Source organism: Phlebotomus papatasi, chromosome 1, assembly GCF_024763615.1.
Source record: "Phlebotomus papatasi isolate M1 chromosome 1, Ppap_2.1, whole genome shotgun sequence".
Classification (NCBI taxonomy): Eukaryota; Metazoa; Arthropoda; class Insecta; order Diptera; family Psychodidae; genus Phlebotomus; species Phlebotomus papatasi.
Window position 1 is genome coordinate 46118431 of NC_077222.1, and position 24120 is coordinate 46142550.

Genomic DNA, 24120 nt, shown 5'->3' on the forward strand with positions numbered 1-24120 from the left:
TCGTAATAAAAATTATAGAGTTCAGAAAAGTAGTTTTTTTTAACCTTTTTTTTTTTGTTTGAAAAATCATTCAACAATTGAATAAATTTTATATATATAATTATATATATAAAATATATATATATATATATATATATATATATATATATATATATATATATATAGGTTGATTTCTAATTTTTTTTAAATCCACCGAAAAGAATCTCATTTATATTTTATTTAAAATTTATTTTATTATAAATGGTTACAATTATAGTTCTATAGTACTTGGGATAATTATGAAAATTCTTTATAACCAAAATAGACTGTTACATAAAACTATTATTTACTATGTTTGGAGACACTATCTCAATTGATTTATCCATAGTTTTTCTTCTCTTAAATTTTTTCATTGTCCAACAGAAATAACTTCTACAATGGACTTCAATAAAATCTAATTTTCATATTATAGTTTAATACGAGGATGAAAACTAACTTTTCTCCCCATTGTCTTGTAAAATAAGTTATAGCTTAAATCGGAGATAGTTTTACTTATATTATGTGCATTATCTCCTTATCATAAATTAATTCCAATATTAGTAAAGAATTTACATAAGACAATACATTATGTATGTATATTCATTAATTCATATATTTTTTATCTGGTATATGTTTTTTTGCTTAGAATATAATATGTAGAGGACAATAAATCTGCAATTTTCCTTAGTATTTCATTTTTTTCTAAAAAATTATGCCCTTTGGGCACTTTTTTTTTAAATATATACACAAAATAATTTGTATTTCCATTTATAAAAGAAAATTATGGAAATGTAATTTTCTGATTTGTATTATTTGCACAAATCTTTTCCACTTAAAAGTGATCATATTCACCTTAACTTGTGTTCTTTTCGCAAGCCCCTGTCGGTTCTTTATCCATTTCAGCTAATTCCTGCAGCAAGTTTGAATTTTGATTTGTAGAATCGCTACAGGTACTCATTGAGTTTCTTGTTAGATTCTCTAAAAAAATCGATACTTCACTTGTTGAAGGATTATTCTCGGCAACATCACTATCAATGACATCTTCATTTGATGAGGTAAAATCCTCTGGTCGCAATATCAAATCTGGTTGAATGGGAATCTCGCTCGAATGGGAGCTATTCCCATCCTCATCATTAAAATGCAAATCAGGTGTGTTTGTGCCATGATTAGTTAGGGATTCAGGTGTTACAGGAACAATATCATTCCCATTGAATGAATCAATTTCCACAGCATTTTCACTTCCAGCCGTTGTTTCTTCTATTATATCATCCAAAGCTTCCAAGGTATCTTTTTCTGTTGTTTCTACTTCCACTTCATTCGACATATTCTTAACTTGATTCTTCTCCTCACCTCCACTTGTTTGATACATTTCCAACACACTGTTTGTCCCTGAAAATATTTCTTCAACAATAGGAATTGAAGGAGACATTTGAGATGAAGATGTTGATACAGAAGGCAGATAAATGGATGTCAGGCTCATGGGTGAAGTCGTCGTTTTTGGTGCAATTGCAGGATTAGTAACTGTAATAGGGAGTTCTAGAGATGTAGGTACATTGGTCTGATGTCCTGTCACACCAATAACCGCTAAACTATCGTCTAAATTTTGTGTGGAAAATCCAGCTTCGAGTGCCACATTCTGACCTATATTTTCCGTTTTCGAGGGTACTTCCAGTGTCGACATTATTGGGGGCTGAGTCAAAACAGCATTTGTTTCTGATACCTGAGCCTATAAAAGACAATTTTTTATTACAAAGAGAATGCAAATGAATGTAACAAAAATGTATTCAATAATAAAAAGTTACTCTTCTTATTGCAAAATAAAGAGGTGGCAAAGCGTACCATGGTTTGCGAATTGCTCAACCTCGTAACATGGATCCTATAACTTTAAAAATATTTTTGCCTCATTTACCGTTAACCAGATCATAACCAATTTGAATCGACACATTAATTACTCAAAATATAGCCCAAATGGCTCACGATTAATAAAATTGAGTTTCTGGTCAAACTTAGTTATTGGTTCAAAATTGTGTGGACCCGATTTGATAAATACGCTCTCTAGTACCTTTTCTTTTGACCTTGAGAAATCTTTATTTAATTGTACTCGTTATATAGACGAATTGTATACCAGGACAGCCTCTGAAACACTGGAAAAATTGTATACGACTCGTTTTTGAGCAACCCAAAAAACATGATTTTGGAGTGGAAGGAAAGGTTGGGGGTAAATTAGGAGCATGATAATGGTCTCAAGATCGACTTATGGTGGGAATGATAGCGCGGAGATTCCAAGTCTCTATCTCTATCCGTTTAGCTGTTTAGCAGCTACGTATGGCAACGGACAGACCGGCAGACAGATAAACAGCGTAAATGTAATTTATATGAAATCGTCTGAAACTCGAAAAGTGGTTTTCGGAAAGGGGAAGGTGGAAATCTTGGCGGGTTTAGGAGGAGGGGGGGGGGGTTGAAAAAATAGAGGGATTATGAAATACTGCTTTCTTTGAGGAGTTCAAGCAGTAAAGTTATGTTTTGGACCGTGACCAAGAATTTACTCAAGGTAATATGAAATTTTGTAATTGAAATGGTTTATCAGGCTTATGATTATCCATAAAATTATTAAATTTTTAAATAACAGCCTTGTTTCATTCTTTTTACTATATTTACTTTTTTCGTACCTGATAGAGTAATGTTATGATTTGTTATGTGAATTGATAAGGTCCACATACCTTGGAATAAAGGGATGTTTAAAATAAAACATTTACTTCATTTACTCAAAAAATACGAGATCGATCGAAGTTGGCCTACTCTGGACTGCAAAATCACAAAAGCTGTGATTATGAAAGGGTAAGAGGCTAGCTGAATGATAAAGAAATTGCAAAAGTAACAAGAAAAAACGAAAAAAAATTGTTGAAGGGTTTAAAAAAAAACGAGAGAAAATATTGGCTAATAAGAAATTTAACCAAAAGCCTCCAAAATAAAAAAAATATATATATAAATTGATATATAAAGACTTACTGGATTTGCAGCTGGAATTTGTGGTACATCAGCAATTAAATTATCTTGTGAGAAAACCTCTGTTCCAGCTAAAGCGACTGCCAGAATATCTTGACTTGGGGAATTTACCATACCCTCAGGAACAATTATTTGCTGTCCATCACTTAAAACTCCCAATTCTGTTTGATTCAGAGCAATTGAAGACAGAATATCTTGAGAAGATCCTTGAAAGATCAACTCTTGCCCTTCAGGTGTCACTAATCGTGGAATATCACCTGCAGCAATGGCCAAGAGGCTCTGCTGATCAAGTAAGATTTGTTGACCATTTCCTGTGTTAAGAACATATTTGGTCTCACAACCAACTGTCCCATCTGCAGACCCTTGATCACTCTCAACCATAATTTGCTCATTGTCCTGCACCTCTAATATGGCATCATGTGCCAGTTCAATATCACTCCCAATCTCTCTGGATGTCGTCGTTATAATGTCCGGTGGTTGAGGAACAAGTTGATTCGATGCATCCAAGTATAATGGTTGATTGTCAATTGGTATGAATGTTCCATTATCTAATGTACATAGAAAGAATGAGTTTGCAGGCCCACCAAATGACTCTCCAGGAATTGCCAGCAACTGACTGTCTTGAATATTTGATGAATTCTCAATATTATGAATGCTTGAACAAATTCCTGTACTCTCAGTGCTCATTGATAATGTTTCGGATTTCTCTCTGTTTGAACTAGTACTTGCTTTTTTCACTTTAGCTCCTTCAAAACTATATCCCTGTAATGAGAAAATTCATTCTTCTAATTCGTCTCTTATTTTCTCCTTAATGAAAGCACCCTATATTTATCGTCGTCGGCTGGATCAGCAAATGTGTCAACTGCATTTACTTTGTGTCTGCATTCCTTGTAAACGACGCATCACTACGTGGTGTTTGCAATGAATACTCGCAAAGGAATTGCAATTAGCTCAGTTGTTGATCCAACCGACAATATTCTGAGTTCAATTATTATGGTCAACGCACAATAATTATCGTTTGTAAACATGTTTTCAAAATTGAATATAAGATTGAGTTATTTAGCTGTATAGTCACATAAAATTAAGTCTTCAATTCAACACTACTACGAATTCGAAAACATATTTAAGAAACAAAAGTGATTGTGAGTTGGGCGCTCTATGCACAATAATTTTTGTAAACATGTTCTTGATATTTCAGTAGAAATGAATTAAAACCTAGATTTAGTCATGTTATTCATTTTCATTAGTTATAACCAACGCACAATATTTTTCGTTTCTAAACATGTTTTCAAATTTTCTATGAAAGTGAAAGAGATCAAGATTAGATCAAGATTATATTCACTTACTGAAATCTCAAAACATGCTTACAAATCAAAATTCATTGTACATTGGACATAAAAGAAATCTAAATCTAGAGTTATCTCACTCGATCTCCTAGGAAGATACTAAAACATGTGTACAATAACTTTTATTTCTAAACATATTTTCAAAATTGCTGAGGAAAATAAGAGAGATGCCTATATCTCGATTTCATTCATTCGCATTGCTGTGACAAAAAAAAGTGGTGCAACACACGTAATTACGTTAATTTTCTAATGTAGAAAATCTTAATATAAAAAAAAGATAGTACCGTTTGTTTACTACTCTTAGTAGAAGTGGTTTTTAACCGCACAGCTGATTCATCAACTTGCTTCGTAGTTGACGATACTACTTTTTTCACACAATTGCTCAGTAGAGTTTCACTGCTGATTGGCGCTAATGGTGGTAAATCTTGCACCCCAATTGTTTGATGCAGTGATTTTTGAGTATTTGTCGACGAATGACCAGCAGCATCAAGCGTTTCAAGTCGTGTTGGTTTCTTGATTCTTCTGAAAACCTTCCTCTGAGATTCCACAAAACTACTTATTTCCATTTTGTCTGAAGACTTTTTGGGTTGCTGAACATACACTGTCTTAGACACGGATTTATTGACTTCTTTCGGTGGTTTATAGATTATTTGTTGGGATTGTACGTGAATTTTTGCTGGTGACTTTATGGCCATCTTTGAGATACTGGTTGAAATTTTTGCGCTGTCTGTTATCCTAAAGGAGGACGATACTTCTGCCGTAAGCGATGCAGAAGAGGTTGTTGTAACCGCATCACTTTGCTTTGTGATAACTTTACCTTTGCTCGTTATCACAATTTGCCCACATAATTTTCCTTGAAACATTTGAGAGTTCGATACCAAAGCCGATGATGTCTCTGTTGTCGATGAAATTATGTTATGATTTTCACTAGAATAAAGAATCTTCGTTGGTGATGACCGTTGTCCTAACAATTTAGCATGTGACTTAGTAAGCATTACTGAATTTCCAGAAGCGACATTCTGTGGCGTAAATTTTGTACCATATATTTCACTTTTAGAAACGCTCAATACATTGTCTTTCAACTTCTTTGGCGGCAACTTCATCATTTTCCTTTCTGTGATGCTTGTAGTGAATTTATGTTCATTCTGAGTAATTCGCTCAGAAATAGAACTATCCATTTGCTGCTCCTTTTCACTATCAATAAGTTTTACTTTTTTAAGTAATGCAGACTGGTTTATAACAATATCCTCAGATTTTCCAAATTTAGATATAATCATCCCTTGCTCTTGTCCATTGCTGGTCATTGATGTACTTTTCGATGGCAATGATTTAGTCTCAGACATAACAACGGAGTCCACAGGCAGAGGCTCATCAGTGAGTACTATTGGCATATTTTTTATATCAAAAATATTATCTTGAGACACCGTGCCAACTTGTGTTGGAGATTTCATCTGTGATTTTATCTTTATGATTTTTTTAGGAGATGCTGGTGGTGAAGGTACCTAGGATATAAAAGAAACACAAAATTACCTAATTATATCCATAGCATGTCCATGAATTATTCCTATGAGGTTTTGAAAGCGAAATGTTTTAAAATATTAAAATCTTGCGCACGAATTCAAGACATCTTGAAATTTTTTTTAAATATGTTTTGAATCAATATAATTCTTCATAATTCACTACACAATTTACAGTAATGCAGTTTGATTTAAAATGTAAATTAACTTACAGAGAATTAATCGATTTATACTCGGTTGAAACTGGCCCTTACCAATCATTACAAGTATTATAGTACTATTTTTAATATTTGTTTCTTTTCTAATGTAATTTTGCATATTGCATTTCCATTTAAATTAAGATTTTTCAGTTCGAGAAATCAGCGTTATTAGTAAGACAACTCTGGTGAGTAAAATTGTCTTTGGGCTGATAATGACAGTGACCTCCTCACAAATTAACTTTTATACATTATTTTTTATATTTTCACCCTTGGCTCACAATATTTAAAAAAATGTATTATGATATTTATTTTAATTAGGTGTGGTTCATACATGATCACACCTATTGTAATCGGCAATTTTGTCGACTTTCTCTGAAGCGCGAATTTTTCGCAGATTTTCGCAGACCGCGGAATTTTTCGTGGATTTTCGTGGGCCGAGGAATTTTTCGTACATCTCAAACCTGAAGGATTCTCTAAACGGATGTAAATTTTGTGTTCTGTTTCCGAAAAAAATCGATTTTAAAGATATTCACACACTGCATTTCTCATCCAATTTTTTTTTCATTTTCATGTGAAATTTCGTCCATCTCAAACCTAAAGGAGACTCTAAACGGATGTAAAATTTGAAGCCTCTATCTCTCATAGTTTCCGATATAATCGAATTTAAAGATTTTCAATGATCATTTGGGTTAATGAAATAATCAGTCATTACCGCAGAATCAATTTATCAAATTCATTTTTAAATGAAGTTTTGGACATCTCAAGTATTTGTATGTATGTAGTATTTTATGCATCTCATTCAATTTTCCTCATTAATAACAATAATAAGATACATACAGTTTAAGAATTATTAAAGGAAATTTGCATTATTTATGTTTATATATTCTTCGAGTTTGCCACAATCCAAATTTGCAATGAAGAAATTGCACTTCTATTAGCTGATCCAGGCTTATTACTGGCTTTTATATTCATTTGTACAAATTGAAGCAAATAATGATTTGTTTCAAATAAAAAAGCGCTTCAAATTTACCCACAAACCAAATTTGCAAATTAAGAATCACACTTTTATAAGCTGATTTAGGCTCATTATTGGCTTTTAGAATAGGTTTTGCAACTTTTCATATAAATTATTTGATCAAATCCATTGATTCGTTTTAGATTTTTTTTAAGATCATATAATCCATTAAAAAATTTAAATTTGGTTATGATTGAATCGACGCTTCTAATCCATACTATGCTATCTCAGAATAACAACTTTTCAGGAGACCTAATTTGAAGTTGTTGATTTTTTATCCTGTCTGTAATAATTTTTTTTTTTAGAAAAATAGAATATCTCGTTACCAGTAGGTTGAATGACCACCAAATTTTCACCACTTGTAGATCTCGGTCCCAGGAACAACAATCTCTCGGAGTATAAAATGTTAAGTCGACATAGCATAGCATGGAATGGAGCCGTCGGTATTGATTTTAAATTCCAAATAAACTTGAATATCATTTTTATTGCCTTATTTATATGAAAGACTTACTTCAAAATTTTGAAATGATAGGTTATTTTATGGTCAGTACACACTAGATAAATTCATGTCAACATTGAAGAGTTTATCCTAGAAAAGCGTAGGAAATTTGGATATAAATTTCTCTAGTGCGTAGAGGCCATTCGCTGACTTTGAGGTAAAAGGAAAGACAAAACAGAAAGGCAAAACATTTAATAAGAAAAAATATTAAATTTGGTTAGTAAAAACAAAACTCTTCCCAAAAATCAATGTTAGCAAATGTTAGCAAATTAGATTGATGTTAGAGAAGGTGAAATACTCTTTACTTTCTCCATGACAAAACTTGCATGATTTTATTGATATAATATATAAGTTTTCAATTTTTATCTAATCAAATTTAAATGTTTGAGAAAAAAGATACACTGAAAGAAAATAGACTCACCCTTACTACTTCTTTTCCTGTATTCTTTACTTCCAATTCCTCTACTACAGAGGTATTATCGGAGATATCGATATTTGGCTTCCGTTTTTTCGGTATTCCTTTCTTAATCTTAACTCTCTCTACAATGTCTGGTTTTTCACTGGATTTGTCTTCAATGGTGGTGAGTATTTTATATTCTTTGATGGTTTTTGATTGATTTGGGGATGTAAGTGCTGGCTTTATCACTTTAGTAACCGTTATATTTTCAGGCAATTTAATTTGTGTTTCATCAACTGTCGTAGGGGAGTATAGTTTCCCGCTGGAAGAAAATTGTTTTGTAGATTTTGACGGTGATACATTCACGATTTCTTCACTTTTGTTTGTATCCTTAGAGCGTGTTTCTGTGAGGTTGCCTAAGTTCATGAGAACTTCAGCTGCGTTAGTCTCCTTACAATCACTAAAACCGTATTCATTTTTTATATAATTGCTACTAGTGCCATCCTTAAGAGGATTCAGCGGTGGAGTATGATCTGGCAGATCAATTAGTGTTTGAGCAATTTGGAGATCGGATTCAGTTGGTTCTTTTGATGGTGATATAGAACCTCGAGTGTGTTCCATGTTAAAAATTTCAATTTTCTCTGTAGACTCCCTCGATTTTGCCTTAGGTGGCGTTTTTTCATCTTCCACTTCACATGAACCTGACTTGCTTCGATTTTTAGACTTGAAGATCCTCTTTCCTCTCTCTTTAGGCGGTAGAGCAATCTCCCTGTTTAGCTCTTTGGTCGGAGACAACTCCTTTGCTTGATCTACCTTATCAAATTTAGGCGTTTCGGGAATTTGAGGAATTACAGTGGCTTTGAGGAGACTTTCAATATCCGAACAGAGTTTTTCATCTTTGAGTTCATCTACCTGACGAGATGATTTTTTTGCTTTCTTTGCAATACTAAATTCACTAGCATGCAACTTTTTCTGACGATGCCTCGATATTGAGTCGAGAACCATATCTTCCTCATCTTCCTGAAAATCAAAGCAAGATATTGACTTTGCGGAACTTTGAATTGTTAAAGGTGCAGATAACCCTTCATTACGCAGTTCAGAATCGTAAGATTCTTTCTGAACAGTCTCTTGACTACAATTTTCTTGCAATAAAGAAATTTTCTTAGTCTCTTGGTCATCTATTGTTTTATTTGATTGTTCGTCGTCGTCCAATGTGTGTGTTTTGATTTTCCTTCTTGATGATCGTCTTCTTGATGCATCTAAATTTACCTCCGTTGTTGAGATATTTGTTTTTTCCATGATATCTTTAACCTCTGGCTGATCTTTCACCTCCTGTAACAATGTTTCTGCTATTGGTACCTGAATAGATGTGTTTGGCTTATTAATTTCCATTAGTTCTCCACTCTCAAGAACAATATCCCTTCTGTCTTTTTTCGGGATATTTCTGTATTTTATTGGGGGTGATTTCACTTTTTCCTTCTTTTGCTCAATCACTGGCACTTGATTCATTTTATCAATCTCAGCCGAACGTTGAAAATTCTCTTCCTTGTTTTCTAATTCCTTTGTATGTAAACAATTATTTTCAGATGATTGCTCTGCTTCTTCATCTTCACTCCAATCCGCCAACAATTCATTCTTCCACTCCAGATCTGTCTTTCTTTTCTTCATTGGTTGCTTAACTTCTGGAATCTTTACGTCTGTTTGTTCAACATTCACGGAATTTTCATTAAGGGTCTCAGATATTTTGCGCTTTCCTCGCTTCTTTGGTGGCTTCACTACGGGTGTTTGAACACTTACACATTTGGCTACCCTAGTGGTTACTTCATCATCAGACAAGTGTTCAAGCGGGGTAACAATCTTTGAAAGAATTGGGCGTTTGGCTTTTGACTTAGGACTCGTGGGCCTTTTAATATGTGTGTTAGATACAGTTTCAGTACTGTGTGTCTTTGAATGCAGTACAATAACATTTATACGATTGCAGGAAAATGGACATGCATGGCATTTGTAAAGTCCTGGGGAACTTTCTGTGTTTGTTTTAGTTGCTGATGAATTGCCACTTAGAAAACGAACCTCATGTTCACGAGGTTTGCTAAGAAAAGTCTTTGTAGCAGGAGATACATTCTTCTTTGGGATTTTATTAATCCTTCTATCTCTAGTAGTGGGACTCAAACCCAGAGTCTTTTTTCCTTTTTTTACTTTTCCATTATTGAAAACATCTGACCATGCAGATGTAGTGCTCTTTTGGGGAGAAGATTGTATTTTCTGGACGATATCCAAATCACCCCCTGTCAATTTTTCTGCTGTAGTTACATCTGCCGGAAACTTTTCCATATACTTATGATTGGATTTGTGAAGATCTAAAAGTGAATGAATTTCGTCAAGTAAATGCAACGTTAAATTGATTAGATCTCATTATTTAGTTACCTAATCCTTTCCGGATAAATTCGCCCTTTCGACTGCATTGGTACTTGTAGATATTGTTTATATTTTTGACGTATTCGCTGAAAAGTAAAATATGTAATCAGTATCCTTTATTTATACAGAATATTCAAGATAATACAAAACATACTAAGCATCTTCTTGGAAGAATTTCACGACAGCAAAGGGTTTCTTCTTGAGGGAGTTCACCAAGTCATCAGGAAGTCGAGATTCTTTGCATACCTCTCCAGGCCACCAGCAATTGCTGAGTTTTACCCACACGATATCACCATCATCATATGCATTAGTTTGTTCACACATCGTGATTGATAGTGAAATGGAAATTTACCCGGAAAATTTTAATGAAAACAGGAGTGAAAAAAAAACAAGATCTGTGACATTTACATCGCCGCGAGATAATCTTTTTCGCACTTCGTCCTTCACGTCTAATAAGTCACTAACAAAGATTTTTTAGCACGATCAAAATACTGCTACTCCAAGCACTGTTCCTGTCACTAAATCCAACGAAAATACTGAAGTTTGTAATTAGTTTTTCAAGTTTTAAAAAGTAAAATCTCTTTTTTAGAGGCGTTTGTTCACACAAATGGCGATTTCGAAATTCGATAGTGAGCGTCAAAGTCGCACCATAGTTTACAGAACGGTTGATATACAAGAAAAAACTTATCTTTATATTGTCACATAATTTCACAAAATTGAATGCAAATATTTATGTTTCAACAATTAAAATCCTATTTCTAAACCTTTAATTGCATTTAACTTCTCATTTAACAAAAGAAATCCCAAATACAGAGACCACTTTACTTTTTCTTTTCTGCGAAAGTATTACCAGAGTTGCGAGTGGAAATTTTTCCTTTGTTGGGTGCTCTCGGACAGATGGCGCTGAGTTTAAAAAAGAAAATTTAATGAAAGATACAAGAAGAAATAGAAAATTTTATTCAGAGGGGTTTTATTTATTTATATAAACTCATAAAAAGCCAAAAAAGTTCACTGTAACTTGAGGTTGTCTTTCAGTAGTATTAATTTGAGGTCCATTATAGATTTTTAAGCAAACTATATCGAATATGTCTTGCAACTATGCAGAGGGTCTTTCGCCATATCAAAATAAAGGAATTTTGGGTATTCCAGAGGTAAATTTACTTATAATTTAAGGATTGTAAAAATGTTGTCTGAATATAATTTGTTGTAAATGCTTCAAAGAATTTCGACGATGAGGAAACACTTACAGAAAAATGTGAAGAATTGGCTAAGATGATACTATCATCTGATCGAGTGGTAGTGCATACAGGTGCAGGTATTTCCACAGCTGCTGGCATCCCAGATTTCCGGTAAGTACTACTTGATAAAATTAAATAAAAAAATATAAATTCCAAATAAATTTTAGAGGCCCGAAAGGTGTTTGGACACTGGAACAACAAGGTCTGAAACCTAGTATTAATGTTTCCTTTGAAGATGCTGTACCCACAAAGACCCATATGGCTTTGAAGGCTTTGGTGGAGGCCGGACATGTACAGTATATTGTCAGTCAAAATATCGATGGTTTACATTTACGCTCTGGGCTTTCTCGGAAATTCCTAGCGGAGCTCCATGGTAATATGTTTGTCGAAGAATGCAGTAAGTGCCATCGACAATTTGTGAGACAGTCCCCAGCGCCTACTGTTGGTCGCAAGGAAACCGGAAATATTTGCAAAGGTGGCTGGAATTCGCGATCGTGCCGTGGCGGTCGTATGATGGATACCATTTTAGATTGGGAGGATGGATTACCAGAGAAAGATCTTGACTTGTCCTACATGCAAGCATCACTCGCTGATCTTAACATATGCCTTGGAACTACGCTACAGATAGTTCCTAGTGGGAATTTACCTATTAAAAACAAAAGATATGGAGGGAAATTCGTAATCTGCAATCTTCAGCCAACAAAACATGTATGAACATTGTTTATAGGAATTTTTATTAGTACCTTTCTAACAACAGAAAATATCTCTTTAATTTTACAGGATAAAAAAGCAGACTTAATTATATCTGCATACGTCGATGAAATCCTGATCAAAATCATAAAAAAATTGGGAGTAGAACTGCCACAATATTCAGAAGAAACTGATCCCACAAAACAACCACAATCTTACATTGAATGGACTATTTCAAGTACGGACTTTAAGGATCTTGAAAAAATTTACAATGCCAAATTAAAGGAGAGACGTGAATTCAACAAGAAACGATCCTACAACACATTTGAAGAATTTTCTGAGAAAAAGACCAAAATATTGGTTAAAGAAGAAAATATAGTAGATTCCTGAATATCAATGGTTTTTTTTTTAATTTTATGTTTACTCAATATGTTTTACGATTGGACTATTGGAATTTTCTATGCTGATTTTACTTCAGAAAAAAGCCTCTCATCCTTAAAGGGATAAGATCTCGAACTCAGCTTACAGGGCTCTGAAAGAAAATGTATTTCAACTGAAATCTAGTATATTTATCCCTCCACCCTCTTTACAGAATCATGTAGGGTAGAGTAAGCCCTTTTCGCCACCTTAAGGTTTTGTACCCTTGTAATTCTTACAATTTTTGTCGAAATAAAAAGAAATTTTCTGTACAAGTGCTTTGAAGCATTGTCTCTCTAATGAACCAGGAGACTTTCCGGGAATTTTTGGGCATCTAGTTGAAAAAATACATTTCCAGCAACAATGCATGTTTCAGTACTTTTCGCCACTTTGTAAACACTTTTTCGCCACTGTGTAAGCACTTTTTCGCCACTTGTTTTTAATTGATTTTTAAGAAACAGCAGCTTTCGAAAACCCGCAAAAGTATATTGCACAGTGCTTTTCTTATTTAACACCTATATTAGACAATTATTAGAGTATTTCGAATGATTTTTTGCACATTTTTTGTTTGCGACAAAAATCAATTGACAATTACGTCTGTTTTAACTAAATTCCGCGAGGTGCGCCACTTGTAAAATGCTTGGAAAAATGAGTGGCGAAAAGTACTTACACAACCGAAAAAAGTAAGCCCTATTTCACCACATCCGTATTTCTTTATTTTTTTGGAAAACATTATTAAATAATGATATTAGAGCGAAGCTTAGTTAATAACAAAGTGACTTTCAGTGAAAAAATATCAAATACTGTACTGCAAAAACATAAAATATTGCAAGACAATTTGTCTGAGCGTTGACAAGTTTATTAAGAACTCCATATTTTTTTGGTGACTGTTCACCTTGTCGACAATTTCTTCAATTAACTTGCAAATAATCTAGTCGGTGGAGCACCAGTTATGGTTTTCTGATCCGTTGGACTAGAGGGTACGAAGTAATAGTCATTTCGTAGTTCCATGAGCTCATAATTCCCTGAAAAAGTGATTTTATTTGTAGGTGGCGAAAAAGTGCTTACTGGCGAAAAAGTACTGACTCTACCCTAATTCAAAAAAAAAAACATAATTTCTCGTAGTAATTGCGTTGCAAATGTAGGAAAATTCCCATAAAGATGAGCTTTTGACATCAACTTTTAAACCTGACAGCGCGGGGCTTTTTTTAAATGGCATGTGTTGGCAGCACATTTTCGAATTCTTTATTCTCTGCGCTGCGCCATATTGTCTTTCTTTTATGACTGGTGTCTAAGCAAAAGGTGCAAAATTTTTATTTTTCTGAAATCCATCAAAACTCATCATTTTTTTAGTAATAGTATAGTATTGTTGCAATAATAAAGTACAAAATAATAAGTTTATGCTAAAGAATTATTGTTAAATTTATTATATTAACTAGAATTTGTGTGTTTATATGTGTGCTAATTACACGTGCATTAAAAGCAAATCAAATAATTTTTCTAAAATCTAGACTCATCATGCAACTTTATATCCGTGGCGAGAAGACTCACGTCCTCGATGTTGAGATTAAAAATACCATCGGCGAAATCAAGGTAAACCATTTGGCAAATTGTGTAAAATAATATTTGAGGTTAAGATCTTGGAAGTTAAATGTATCTCGGACATAAACTCTCTGCAGAACACCAGCGAGTTGCTAGTATAGCCTTAAGTGTATTTAGCAGCTTTCCTATAATCAATTCTGCAAGAAAAAATGTGATGTGTTTGAGCTGATTATCAAAACAATTTTGATATTCAGAATAGAAACATCACGATAAATCAAATTATTTCATTATATTGGAACTTCTTTTTTATATTGCTCGTCTTACAGGCCAAATTAGCTATTCTCGCTAATGATGAGAGTGGCAACATCTGTTTGTCATGCGAAGGAAGTCCTTTGAGTAACGACGCTCTTGTGTCTTCACTTACATCCTGTGAGCTGGACTTGAACTTAGCACTTCTTGGTGGTAAGGTTCACGGTTCTCTGGCTCGTGCTGGTAAGTTATAACTTCTAAGTTTTCGTAAGATTCCACACTATAAATTTTGTGGTATTCCAGGAAAGGTCAAGGGACAAACTCCAAAGGTGGATAAGCAGGAGAAGAAAAAGAAGAAAACTGGAAGAGCCAAGAGGAGGATTCAATATAATCGTCGTTTTGTAAATGTGGTTCAATCCTTCGGACGTCGCAGAGGACCTAACGCGAAGTCTTAATTTGAGAATGGCTTGAATTATGTCTTTGCTGAATATAATGATCTATATATTCCTCTGAAATTATTTTTTTTTTTAATCTTCGATTAATGACTTCTACAAGAGATGTATAAATATCAATTGCGATTTATGTTTGCTCATTCCTCCATAATTGTTTTTTTAGTTCGATAATTGTCGAATTCTGAAGAAACTTAATTTCGTAAATTTTGATAATTTCCCCAACCAATGTAGAGGAGACTGGGGCAATTAGTCAGCAAACGAAATTTTTGATTACGTATAATTCACAAAAGAAAATGTTTATGAGGTTTATAAAAATATTTTAAAAAATTGAAAGGGGAGGTCTTCGATAAAATGACATTTTCCTCATAACTTTTTTATTTATTTGTTTTTTTTTTTACCAGGGGTTATTTTATAAGATGATTGCCCAATCAATACTTCTTGTAACTAATTTTTTATATCTTGTGACTAATTTTACCCCAGTCTCCCTATAGTAAGGAGAAAATCTTTCACTCATTATTCTTATTGTTGCTTGAACTCAAGAGACAATTCCTAGCTTCTTCAAGTCGGTATTTCTATCCGCAACATTTTGCTTTTCAAGAAAATTCTTCCTATATAATCACGACTTTTTCATAAAATTAAAATTGTCTGTTAAAGAAAGTCACTCAATCTTCTTCTGAGTCTTCTTTAATGCCTTTATGCTCATTAGGCTCATTGTAATGTCATTGGTTTACTAATGAAAATATCCCCCGACCTTTTTCACAAAAAGCTTGCAATTTTTGCGTGGTTGCTGAAGCATTGAATGATTGGTCACCTTTGAAATATTTGAATTTGCAACGGTTTTTCTTACCCAAGTCAATCCCACATTCAGCTGGCCTTCGGCCAGCATCAGGGAGGTGACTATTAAAAATGAAAATCGAGGGAAGAGAAGTTTTAAAGAAGAAGAGTTTTAAAGAAAAACTATGAAGAAACATCAATTTTCCTCCTACTTTATTTTCAACAATTAAAAGGGAAATTACGGAATTATTAGATATTTTTATTCCCAATCACTTTCATCCCAACCTTCCTCAGTAACGTTCTCATTTAAATTAGCCTGCAATCGACTTATCTGCTGAGTTTCATGTTCCTTCTTTTCTTCAATCACCAAGAATTGTGTTTTAGCAATCACTGGTTCCATATCCTTGAAGAAATCAATTTCCTTATCATCGTTTGATTTTACTTTTGCTTTCATAATTGAATCTAAATTCTCTATATCGTCATTAACCAGCACAGATTTAGTTGAATGTATCTGCAAATCATTTTCTACAGTAAGATCAGGAGTCTTGGCACTTTCTTCATCCCAATCACTCCACTGATCATCATCTTTATTTTTTTCGTCACCAGCCTCACCACCGTCAGGTGAAAGCCTCTCTGATAAAAGATTTTCATTGCTGACATCGGTATAAGACAATCTGCTCAAGTCATTATAATCTCTAATTATCATATTATGAGATGAATATTGACCAGCTGATTCAACAACTGGTGATATTGACCTTGGTTCTGTCCAATGATGTATAGATGCCTCAGGAACACGCTGAGGTCGTCCATCTGCAAATAGCCTACTTCTATTCCTTCCAACCACCACAGTTGCACCCAAAATGGCTACTAAATCTGCCAAACATCGAAGGGTCATTGACACCAAAATATCATTGGTGTCTTTAATGCCAAGTAACAGTTGAGGCAGGATTAATCCAGTCAAATCTTCTTCTGTAAAGAGCGACATAAACTTGTGGAAATGCTCAAGCAGAATTAGACGAATTTGTAGATCGTGCACACAGAAGACTTTCTTCAATTTAGGAATAATAAATTTGATAAATGTTTTTGTGCTGAACACTCCTGGCACAATGTCATCACATTTTGGATCAAGGACGAAAGGAGTTACGGTGATTTGGGCAGTAGGATCAAGCAAAACAAGACGTGATAGGAGAAAATCACCCAGATGTATGGCCACATCATTTTCATCAAAAGTTCTCAATTTGTCAACAAGATCAGTGAAGAACTGTTGCTTTTCTGTTGGATCCTTTAGTGGAATTTCACTAAGGAATGAGTGTATCGCAACAAAATCGTGATTAAAATAAGGATGCAAAAGAACAGCTGATAATTCAGGACGTAATATTGGATTTGTGTGTTGAAGGTGTTTTGTGCAGTATTTTTGAAACTCATCACTATGAGGCACATTCACCTCTTTAGGCATTAGTTCAAATATTTCCTTGCACAATGTTGCAAAGGCATATTGCTCAATTCCAATTCCATTGTTTATCAACTCATTTTTGTCTACAGCATTACTGTATCTATTTGAAAAGGACATTTCCAAGAGATTACTGTTAACTTCATGTGATGACCAAAGGTATTCGAAACCAAAGAGTTTCCAGATACCCTCATTAGTGATATATATTGATGAAAAGCATACATTTAGGTGCCTCATTTTTCCATGCTCCACCAAAAATACCAAAGAATTTAGAATGTTCTTTAGTCCGAGGCATATTTGAAGCGAATTTTGGGTTTTAATGAGGTGAGAAAGTGGCTTGCAGTTTTCAGTAGCCAAAAATTTAGTTGATGAAGTCGGCCCTTTTTTCTCCCATGCTGATATATGGGGAATATATTTTAGTATAGATGGATGCCTAAACAACATCAAATTCTGGAAAACAGTTACATCAATTAAATAATAAAAGCATTATGAATATATAAAAGAAATATATACCTTTGCAGCTTTTTCTAGGGGATTTTTGTTTTGCCATAACAATTGATTTGAGTTCAGATTAGAATCACCTTGAAATATTGTGATAAGAGATGTTTGTGCATCTGTTTTCAATTTAGCAGAATACACTGACCAATAATTAGACACTTCTGTTGCTTTGTCCTCTATTTCCAAATCTTTAATTAAAGATTGTTCACTTCCCATTTTATAACCATGAACCTGCGTTTTTTACTTCTTCTTCTTCTATTTTATGTAAGGCTGTCGGACTCACTCGTCTATAGCCAGTTTTTTTTTACTTCGATGCACCCCTCCTATATTTTGACATTTAACTAACCTCAAGGATGCTGAGAAATCGGACTTCGAAAAATTTTCGATCTGTCAACGAATAAAAACCCCCCGACTTTTTCACAAAAAGCTTGCAATTTTTGCGTGATATTGAAAAATATTCTGCTAAAGTATAAATATGCCGCTGCCACCAGCCTTATTAGCTCGCTTAGCTAAAAGAGGAATAATTGAAACTGGGAAAGGTATATTTTGTTTTTTTCTTTGCATAATCGCCTAGCATTTGAATGCTTTTTTGGATAATAACGCTAATAATCATAAATTGCGCTTTTAGAGTTTTCAGGACCAGTTAATAATATTCAGAGTGAAGAAATAATTGCTGAAGATTATGACGATATTGAAGAACCTGAACAATATGACTTTGAACCTGTAAAGAAACCCCCAGAAAATTTCTGGAGTGAGAGTCTGAAACGACGGATTACAGAAGGAAACAATCTTGGATATAAAGGATGCCCCAACAAGTACAACATCTTTCATAAATGCACTCTTTTCTGCATAAATCGTTGGGGTGATGGTATAGCACATCCTTCAGAGGAATATATGAGAAGAAAAGAGAAGTTAATGAAAAAATATCCTCTGCCGAAAAATTGGACAGAAATTTTCGACGAAGGATGGTAAAATTTTGAACGATTTTTGTTAAATTTTGTATATTTCACAATTATAATTTCTTATAGTGGAACACACTATTACTGGAATACCCAGGATGATACTGTTTCATGGTTACCACCTACTCATCCCAAGGCACACATTTCAAAGAGTGCCGCATCACTACGCAAGGAGTTAGATGATGTTTCTTTAGAAGAGGATCTAGATACTTTAGTGCCTTCGATTTTGTTACAAACTGACACTGAAATGATACCGCTTCCAATGCCACAATCAGAATCTGACTATGTAAAATCTCAAATGCCACCTCCAAAAAAATCCAAACCTAGAGATCTCGACAAAGCTCTAAAATCAAAGTCAGAAAGACGCACCCGTGTTTACAAACCACCTAAAGATATAGATGTGCTCGATCCTATGGATCCTGCTGCATACTCTGACATTCCTCGTGGAACATGGACATCGGGGCTTGATCACGAAGATAAAAAGTCGGGAGTTGATACAACGGCATCTGGATCTTTATATCAAATGAGGCCATATCCAAGTCCTGGAGCAATTTTGAGAAAGAAAGCTCAACAGTCAAATTCTCCACAATCTAATTCTGATAAAAGTGATGAAGAAAAATAGATTTTTAGCATCCAAACCTCAATTTAGATATTTTATTTCATAGCTTTACACAACACTCTGTTCCAAGATAATCTGGCAAGTTTAAATTATATTCTTTTTGTAAAGATAGAGGAATAAATCTCCCACCTAAGTAATGAAATTGTCCCTTAAAGTACTTTGAACAGAGTTTAGGAGCCGTCAGGGATATAAGCAAGTCAGGATTAATTGCCATTTCGTCCAAAGGACCGTTTTCAACGTGCCATCCACTTGGTATATCAATGCTGGCAATAGGAGTGTTAGTCTCAATAAGAGACTTCATGATGTCATCAAACAATGGTCGTACCGGTGGCTTAAAACTGAATCCAAAAAGTGCATCAACAACTAATGAGAAAGTATTGTCAATCTCAGCAATCGATGGTGCATTCTCAACAAATTCTATATCCATTTTTAGGCATTGATGAGTTAAATTTTTATACAGCATATTGTCCGTCTGTTTTGGGTGGTAAATAACTGGATTGTACCCCATTAGAGCTAAATGCCGAGCGCAGACCAGACCATCTCCTCCGTTATTTCCTGGCCCAACACATATCAGTACATTTGGATTTTTAAGTCTGTAATAAATTATAATTTTTACGTTATTCAATTACATAAAATAAAAACATACTTATCAATGCTATAGCATTTTGCAATGGAATGAGCGCAGGAGAGACCAGCAAGCTCCATTAACTGATCCACGCTAAATTTATAATCATTAAATAATTTAAGATCAATTTCAGTAGCTTCATTCTGTGAAAGTAATTTCATTTTTACAATTTTGTGAAAAAAATTGCGACTAACTTTTGTCAACATTACATAACCAAAAAGAAACTCCAAAAATAAAATTTCGAAGACGGTGTGGTGTGCGTGTGGCTTGCGGCTGCGGGCTGGGGCCGAAAAAAATTTCGAAATTGCTTCAGTGATGTTGAACACCGCGTGTCTCTGGCTGGTGCATGGGTGAAGTGACAAGTGTTTGATTCACACGTTTCAGGATAGAAAAAAAAAACAATTTTTGAAAATTGTTAGTGGCAAAATCTAACAATAAAATGTCTATACAATTAGGTCAGTTATGTTCAGTAATACTAGAGCAACATTTTGGTATTAATGTACAAAAAATAGGAAATGAATTGTACACAGGAGCCAAATCACTGAAAGAACTTATAAAATCAACATCTTTATCAAAGAATGAAGTAAAAAATATATTAAAATAATCTTACAAAATAGACTAAATATTTTAAAATATTGTGTACTTCCAGGTTTCTCGGGCCCTTGCAGTGTTATTAAAATTCCGGTTGGCCACGTATGAGATTGTTAAAAACAAAGGCTTTTCCGAATACTCACTCAATATAGACCATATTCTTTTGATTCTCCGGTATCCCAGATACATTTACTATATGCAATCTAAATATGGGCACACAACCGCCCTCCTGGTTGAAGAGCTTCTTCGTACAGGTTGTGAAACTGCTACATATTTAATCTCAAAGTCTGTTTTGAATTCAGAAAGTAGAGAGAGGAATACTGTCATCGAGCATCGAGATAAATTTATTGAATTGATTCAAGGAAACTTTTTCATAAGAGCTATTTTGGGAGAGCACAATGATGAATTAGCAGAAGCTGTACGAAATGATCCAACATTGCTTTTCCAGAAGCCCGAAATCGATGCGCATGAGTTGATAAGTCTTCAGGAAGGAAAAACATTGGTAACTACAAAAGATGCTGGTTTTTATTGGCATGTGAATTTTGAAAAATTCCACCAACATTTTCGCGATGCTATTCTTTACCAAGCGATTGAGCGGAAAATCAATTCAAATGCAGGTGAATGCTTTAAATATTTTCTCCAATCGATGTATCTCCGGACTGATCCATGGAAACCAACATCAAATCCTATTCCTTTTGGAGAAATTAGAAGTTTATGTGAAGAGCAGTCCAATAATTTGGAACTTATAAGATATTTGGAGCAATATATTGCAATTATCTTAGATGATCCACTAACAATGCTAACAAAATACTCCGACACAGGCGGTGGGCAATATATTGTGCAGATGAAAAAGGTATTTGAGCATTTAGCATGGATATGTATCGAAAATACTATCATGGAGAAATTTGGAGCAAAAGCTGCAAGGATTTTTCGTGTAGTAAGAATGAAAAAGTATATAGAGCAAGAGGATATCCAAAAAGAGGCAATGATTCCCTCAAAAGAAGCCAAACAACTAACGTACAAATTGTTGGAAGAGCATTTTCTGCAAATACACACGATACGTAAGGCCGGTAGTAGTGGTACTGGTCCAGCGAAATGTTTCATTCTTTTCTATGTCAACCAATATCAGGTAATCTTACATATAACAATATTGCTTTATTCTTACAAAATAAATACATAATTGCATATTATTAGATTGTAATACTACTGATGGAAATGTGCTACAAAGCTCTGTTTAATGGAATCACGCGATCAAGTTACGATTCATCTGTCAATCGAAGATTGATCGATAAATCTCAAAGACTAGAAAGTGTGATTGAAGCCATGAAAGAGAGGGGCGAGTCAGAGGAATACATTATGGAAGTAAGTACATTATGGAAGTAAATTGAAATTGTTTGTATATTATACTGTTTTTGTTTCCTCTTTTGCAGATTCTTGAAACACTTACACCTCCCGAAAGAGAAATTCTGGAAAAGGTGAAGATAAGAATAAAAAATCTTTACAGTGCTGAAATTGGACTTGATGAAACGCTCTTCCTTTTTCAAATGTACCAATACTATCAATTGAATAAAGTGTAGAAATTTAAAATTCTGTCACCAATTTTGAAATTTAATTTATTTTAAACTTTTCAACAATTCTTTTTAACTATATAACAAAACTTTGCAACAATCATAAACAAAAAGTATGGACTCAATTTATATCATTCACAATTATCATCATTATCATTATATCTTTTGTACAAATCATCCCAAAACTTCAGACGTTTTTCTTCTGGATTTATTCTCATTTTTAATCGGTCGGTTATATCTAAATATGGTAAGTCATTGCCGGCTGTTTGTAGTATTGGCTCCCAATTCATTTTAAAGTCTGAATCTTGTTCTCCCATTGGCGTTGGTAATCTGCAAAAAAGTCCAATAGAAAATTTTTAAAATGACATTTTTTATTTACCTCTTTCCGGACCACAACGAATTTTAGTAAAAGTCACATTAAAGTAAAACTTACATTATTGTAGCATTCAAAATATATATACATAATTAGTAACAATGATACAAATAGAATTAAGCAGATATTGGGAAATAAATATTGTCTTTAATGATAGGAACGCTACGCAAGTATAATGATACTTGACTCAAAGGTCAACATTTAATGTAAGTACTTTTGCAATTCGGATGCATGCAATCTTATTGTCGACTATTTTCTCTCAATATTTTTTTTTTTTACATTCAATAAATTGATATTGCATGTATAGAAAAATTTAAAGTGACCCTGAATTCTTTTGTAGAAATTAATTTTTTTTCCTACTATGTATATATACATATTATTGAAAAATTTTCACTTACCCATATTTGGCAAAATTAGTCCACATTGCTACCATACGGCGCTTAACTTGAATTTCAGGGGCTGCCTTATCCAGACTCAAATTAAAGAATCCAAAATGAAAGAGATATCCAATTTCATCACCATGGCACACTCCTGGTCGCGAGATGCCCAATAGACGCTTGTAAAGGCCAAGTGCTCCGTCAAAAGCAAATCTATAGAGGTACGTTGTGGCATTTCTTGCTGCTCCATGCAATCGGGCAGAGGTCACAATTCCCCGGACAAACATTAGGTCAGTCCACATCTTTTTATTTTGTACAAGTCATCAAAAAAAAGAGATAGTGTTAAAGCAAATATTATTTTAAACAAAATTGCACAAGAGAAAACTCACGTCTATTAACTCATCTATGGTATCTTTTGTAATTTCCCTTGACCCTAAATAAAATTGCCGTACACTTGCTGCAACAGCTTGTCCCTCAATAGAATCTCGGCCACCAGGAATTTGTAAATCTACCGGTACCACGCGCGTAGTGTCGTTTTGGTAGGCCGCCAGTAGATTTGGGTCTTTTCGTAGTCCTCAGAAGAAACAATTATTTAAATATCAAAACAATAATAATAATAATTAGCGTATAATTACTTCTCAAAAACAACATAGCCTCGTGAGAATTGAAGCCCGTAAGGTAGGGAATTTTGTGAAAATCACCTCTCTTAAGCAACTCTATTGGTGGTTCAGTAATAAAGGGTTCATCGTGATTAACATCAGGATCTGCGTCGTCCCATGTACCTATATTTTCTTCTATCGAAGGTACAAAGGGCAATCCAATATTATTTCGAGCATCTTCAGATGTTAGAGTTTCTTCAGATGCATCAATTAATTTACGTGGTGGCACTTTTCTTAAAAATTCAAGAAGTTCTTCTGTGCTATTTGTGTTTAAACCTAGTACTTGTCCAAGTTTAAATGCTCTTTCTTTTGGTTTAACAGCTTGAGCCCAGGGAGACAGAGCTGAGCCACTTTCTGAAATGGCTCGATGAAAAAGTCCAGTGGCAAGAGGCGATAGCATTAAATATTGGACTGACGCACCGCCGGCAGATTCTCCAAAAATGGTGACTTCCGTAGGATCACCACCAAAGGCGGCAATATTTTCTTGAACCCATTTGAGTGCCAAAACTTGATCCTGAAAGTATAAATTCAATCTATTGTAATTAAAAAAAATATGTTTCTGGTGTGACATTCATAAAATAATTACATAAATTTAATCAGAGTAATATACCTTAAGACCTGCATTT

At 34.0% G+C, this 24120-nt stretch overlaps 8 protein-coding genes across 10 annotated transcripts; 4 read left to right on the plus strand and 4 right to left on the minus strand.

Annotated features, from left to right (window-relative positions):
• Positions 1–207: 207 nt before the first annotated feature.
• Positions 208–11316, minus strand: LOC129799412 (uncharacterized). Its single transcript, XM_055843251.1, has 6 exons — positions 10568–11316; positions 10423–10499; positions 8023–10355; positions 4655–5872; positions 3028–3786; positions 208–1744 (listed from the first exon to the last, which is right to left on the minus strand). Exons 1-6 carry the CDS (start codon positions 10735–10737, stop codon positions 872–874), a joined length of 5430 nt encoding a protein of 1809 aa, XP_055699226.1. The 5' UTR covers positions 10738–11316; the 3' UTR covers positions 208–871.
• Positions 11305–12738, plus strand: LOC129799413 (NAD-dependent protein deacetylase Sirt6). Its single transcript, XM_055843252.1, has 4 exons — positions 11305–11564; positions 11635–11762; positions 11819–12359; positions 12432–12738. Exons 1-4 carry the CDS (start codon positions 11499–11501, stop codon positions 12729–12731), a joined length of 1035 nt encoding a protein of 344 aa, XP_055699227.1. The 5' UTR covers positions 11305–11498; the 3' UTR covers positions 12732–12738.
• A 1074-nt stretch (positions 12739–13812) lies between these two features.
• Positions 13813–15064, plus strand: LOC129799426 (FAU ubiquitin-like and ribosomal protein S30). Of its 2 annotated transcripts, none has more exons than XM_055843274.1 (4): positions 13813–14060; positions 14270–14351; positions 14627–14792; positions 14853–15064. In XM_055843274.1, exons 2-4 carry the CDS (start codon positions 14277–14279, stop codon positions 15002–15004), a joined length of 393 nt encoding a protein of 130 aa, XP_055699249.1. In that variant the 5' UTR covers positions 13813–14060; positions 14270–14276; the 3' UTR covers positions 15005–15064. The 2 variants fall into 2 exon arrangements, with proteins under 2 accessions (XP_055699249.1, XP_055699250.1); XM_055843275.1 differs by having other exon boundaries at positions 14018–14116.
• A 907-nt stretch (positions 15065–15971) lies between these two features.
• Positions 15972–18091, minus strand: LOC129799417 (protein-associating with the carboxyl-terminal domain of ezrin). Its single transcript, XM_055843256.1, has 2 exons — positions 17739–18091; positions 15972–17675 (listed from the first exon to the last, which is right to left on the minus strand). Exons 1-2 carry the CDS (start codon positions 17937–17939, stop codon positions 16035–16037), a joined length of 1842 nt encoding a protein of 613 aa, XP_055699231.1. The 5' UTR covers positions 17940–18091; the 3' UTR covers positions 15972–16034.
• On the plus strand, positions 18087–19443 carry LOC129799421 (polyglutamine-binding protein 1). Its single transcript, XM_055843264.1, has 3 exons — positions 18087–18262; positions 18352–18691; positions 18752–19443. Exons 1-3 carry the CDS (start codon positions 18199–18201, stop codon positions 19302–19304), a joined length of 957 nt encoding a protein of 318 aa, XP_055699239.1. The 5' UTR covers positions 18087–18198; the 3' UTR covers positions 19305–19443.
• LOC129799425 (NAD(P)H-hydrate epimerase) lies at positions 19306–20218 on the minus strand. The gene is made up of 2 exons (XM_055843272.1): positions 19948–20218; positions 19306–19894 (listed from the first exon to the last, which is right to left on the minus strand). The coding sequence occupies exons 1-2, from the start codon at positions 20130–20132 to the stop codon at positions 19342–19344; spliced, it is 738 nt and encodes a 245-aa protein (XP_055699247.1). The 5' UTR covers positions 20133–20218; the 3' UTR covers positions 19306–19341.
• LOC129799419 (DNA-directed RNA polymerase III subunit RPC3) lies at positions 20187–22116 on the plus strand. 2 transcript variants are annotated; one of them, XM_055843258.1, is made up of 4 exons: positions 20187–20509; positions 20576–21646; positions 21712–21879; positions 21948–22116. In XM_055843258.1, the coding sequence occupies exons 1-4, from the start codon at positions 20366–20368 to the stop codon at positions 22092–22094; spliced, it is 1530 nt and encodes a 509-aa protein (XP_055699233.1). In that variant the 5' UTR covers positions 20187–20365; the 3' UTR covers positions 22095–22116. The 2 variants fall into 2 exon arrangements, with proteins under 2 accessions (XP_055699233.1, XP_055699235.1); XM_055843260.1 differs by having other exon boundaries at positions 20187–20381.
• Positions 22113–24119, minus strand: LOC129799517 (venom carboxylesterase-6; the record flags this gene model as incomplete). The annotated part of the gene is made up of 5 exons (XM_055843509.1): positions 22113–22415; positions 22857–23137; positions 23225–23409; positions 23471–24008; positions 24105–24119. Coding segments are annotated over 5 exons (1218 nt in total), but the record flags the coding sequence as incomplete, so codon positions are not given.
• Position 24120: the final 1 nt, after the last annotated feature.